Source organism: Penaeus monodon, chromosome 32 (assembly GCF_015228065.2).
Source record: "Penaeus monodon isolate SGIC_2016 chromosome 32, NSTDA_Pmon_1, whole genome shotgun sequence".
Classification (NCBI taxonomy): Eukaryota; Metazoa; Arthropoda; class Malacostraca; order Decapoda; family Penaeidae; genus Penaeus; species Penaeus monodon.
This window is the reverse complement of record NC_051417.1, coordinates 31,283,315-31,284,133: the sequence shown is the minus strand read 5'-3', so window position 1 is coordinate 31,284,133 and position 819 is coordinate 31,283,315. Positions and strand designations below refer to the sequence as shown.

Here is an 819-nt window from a genome sequence, read left to right as displayed (position 1 = left end):
TCACCCATATTTCTGTTGTTTCTGTTATTTCTGCGAACCATATTCGCATCCTGAAAAAGAGGCAACCATTGAACCGTCCTTCTGCAGGAATCACATTCGCCGCCCTCCTACTAGCCATGGCTGCCCTCACGCACGCAGCTGACACCACCCACAAGGAGGACGCACGACTTTTCTACGACGACAACGACACCTCTCTCACCATCGGCGCCGAGAGCCTCTTCTATATCGGGGTCATCTTCGTCGGCATACTCTTGTTCTCGTCTTTCCTGGGGCTCTTCGGGACATCGGCCAAGACTGCTCAGCCCTACGACTACGCCCCCGCTACGTGAGTTTCGCCTTGTGTGAGGAGGCTTAAGGTTTCTGCAATTGTTCTCTCTGTAGATAATCTTTGGATGATAAGATGTGTTTAATTTTATGACAACTGAATCAAGCTTATATTAATTCTAATCTCAAATTCAACAGCGCTTACGGTGCCCCTGCCCCAGCATACGATGAAAAGACTACCTTCTCTGTCCAGCAATTCATTGAGGATGCTGTCAACAAATTCCAGTAGAAACCGCGAGCATAAATATTCGTGAATCGAATATGTTTACAGAAGGAAGACCCTGTTATGAAAATTATTTATTCTCACAATATATTTTCAATTTCTGTAATTTTTTCTCCTGGTCGTCACAGAAAACAGAACATGTGATTAATGTGACGAGCTTTTTTTTACTATATTCTATCTAATTTATGCTGTAAATAAATTGTTTTGTTTATGTACTGTTTTGGGCTGTCCTGACGTAAAGTGAAATCATTGTTTATCCTCTCTTTCGTTTT

At 42.7% G+C, this 819-nt stretch overlaps 1 protein-coding gene across 1 annotated transcript in view; it reads left to right on the top strand.

Moving 5' to 3' along the window:
- Positions 1–758, top strand: part of LOC119593800 — a 1,260-nt gene extending 502 nt beyond the window's left edge. Inside the window, exons 2-3 of the mRNA XM_037942828.1 lie at positions 88–325; positions 463–758. Coding sequence (XP_037798756.1) covers positions 88–325; positions 463–553 — 329 coding nt within the window. The 3' untranslated portion in view covers positions 554–758. The remainder of the gene's footprint in view (positions 1–87; positions 326–462) is intronic.
- The last annotated feature ends 61 nt before the right edge of the window (positions 759–819 follow it).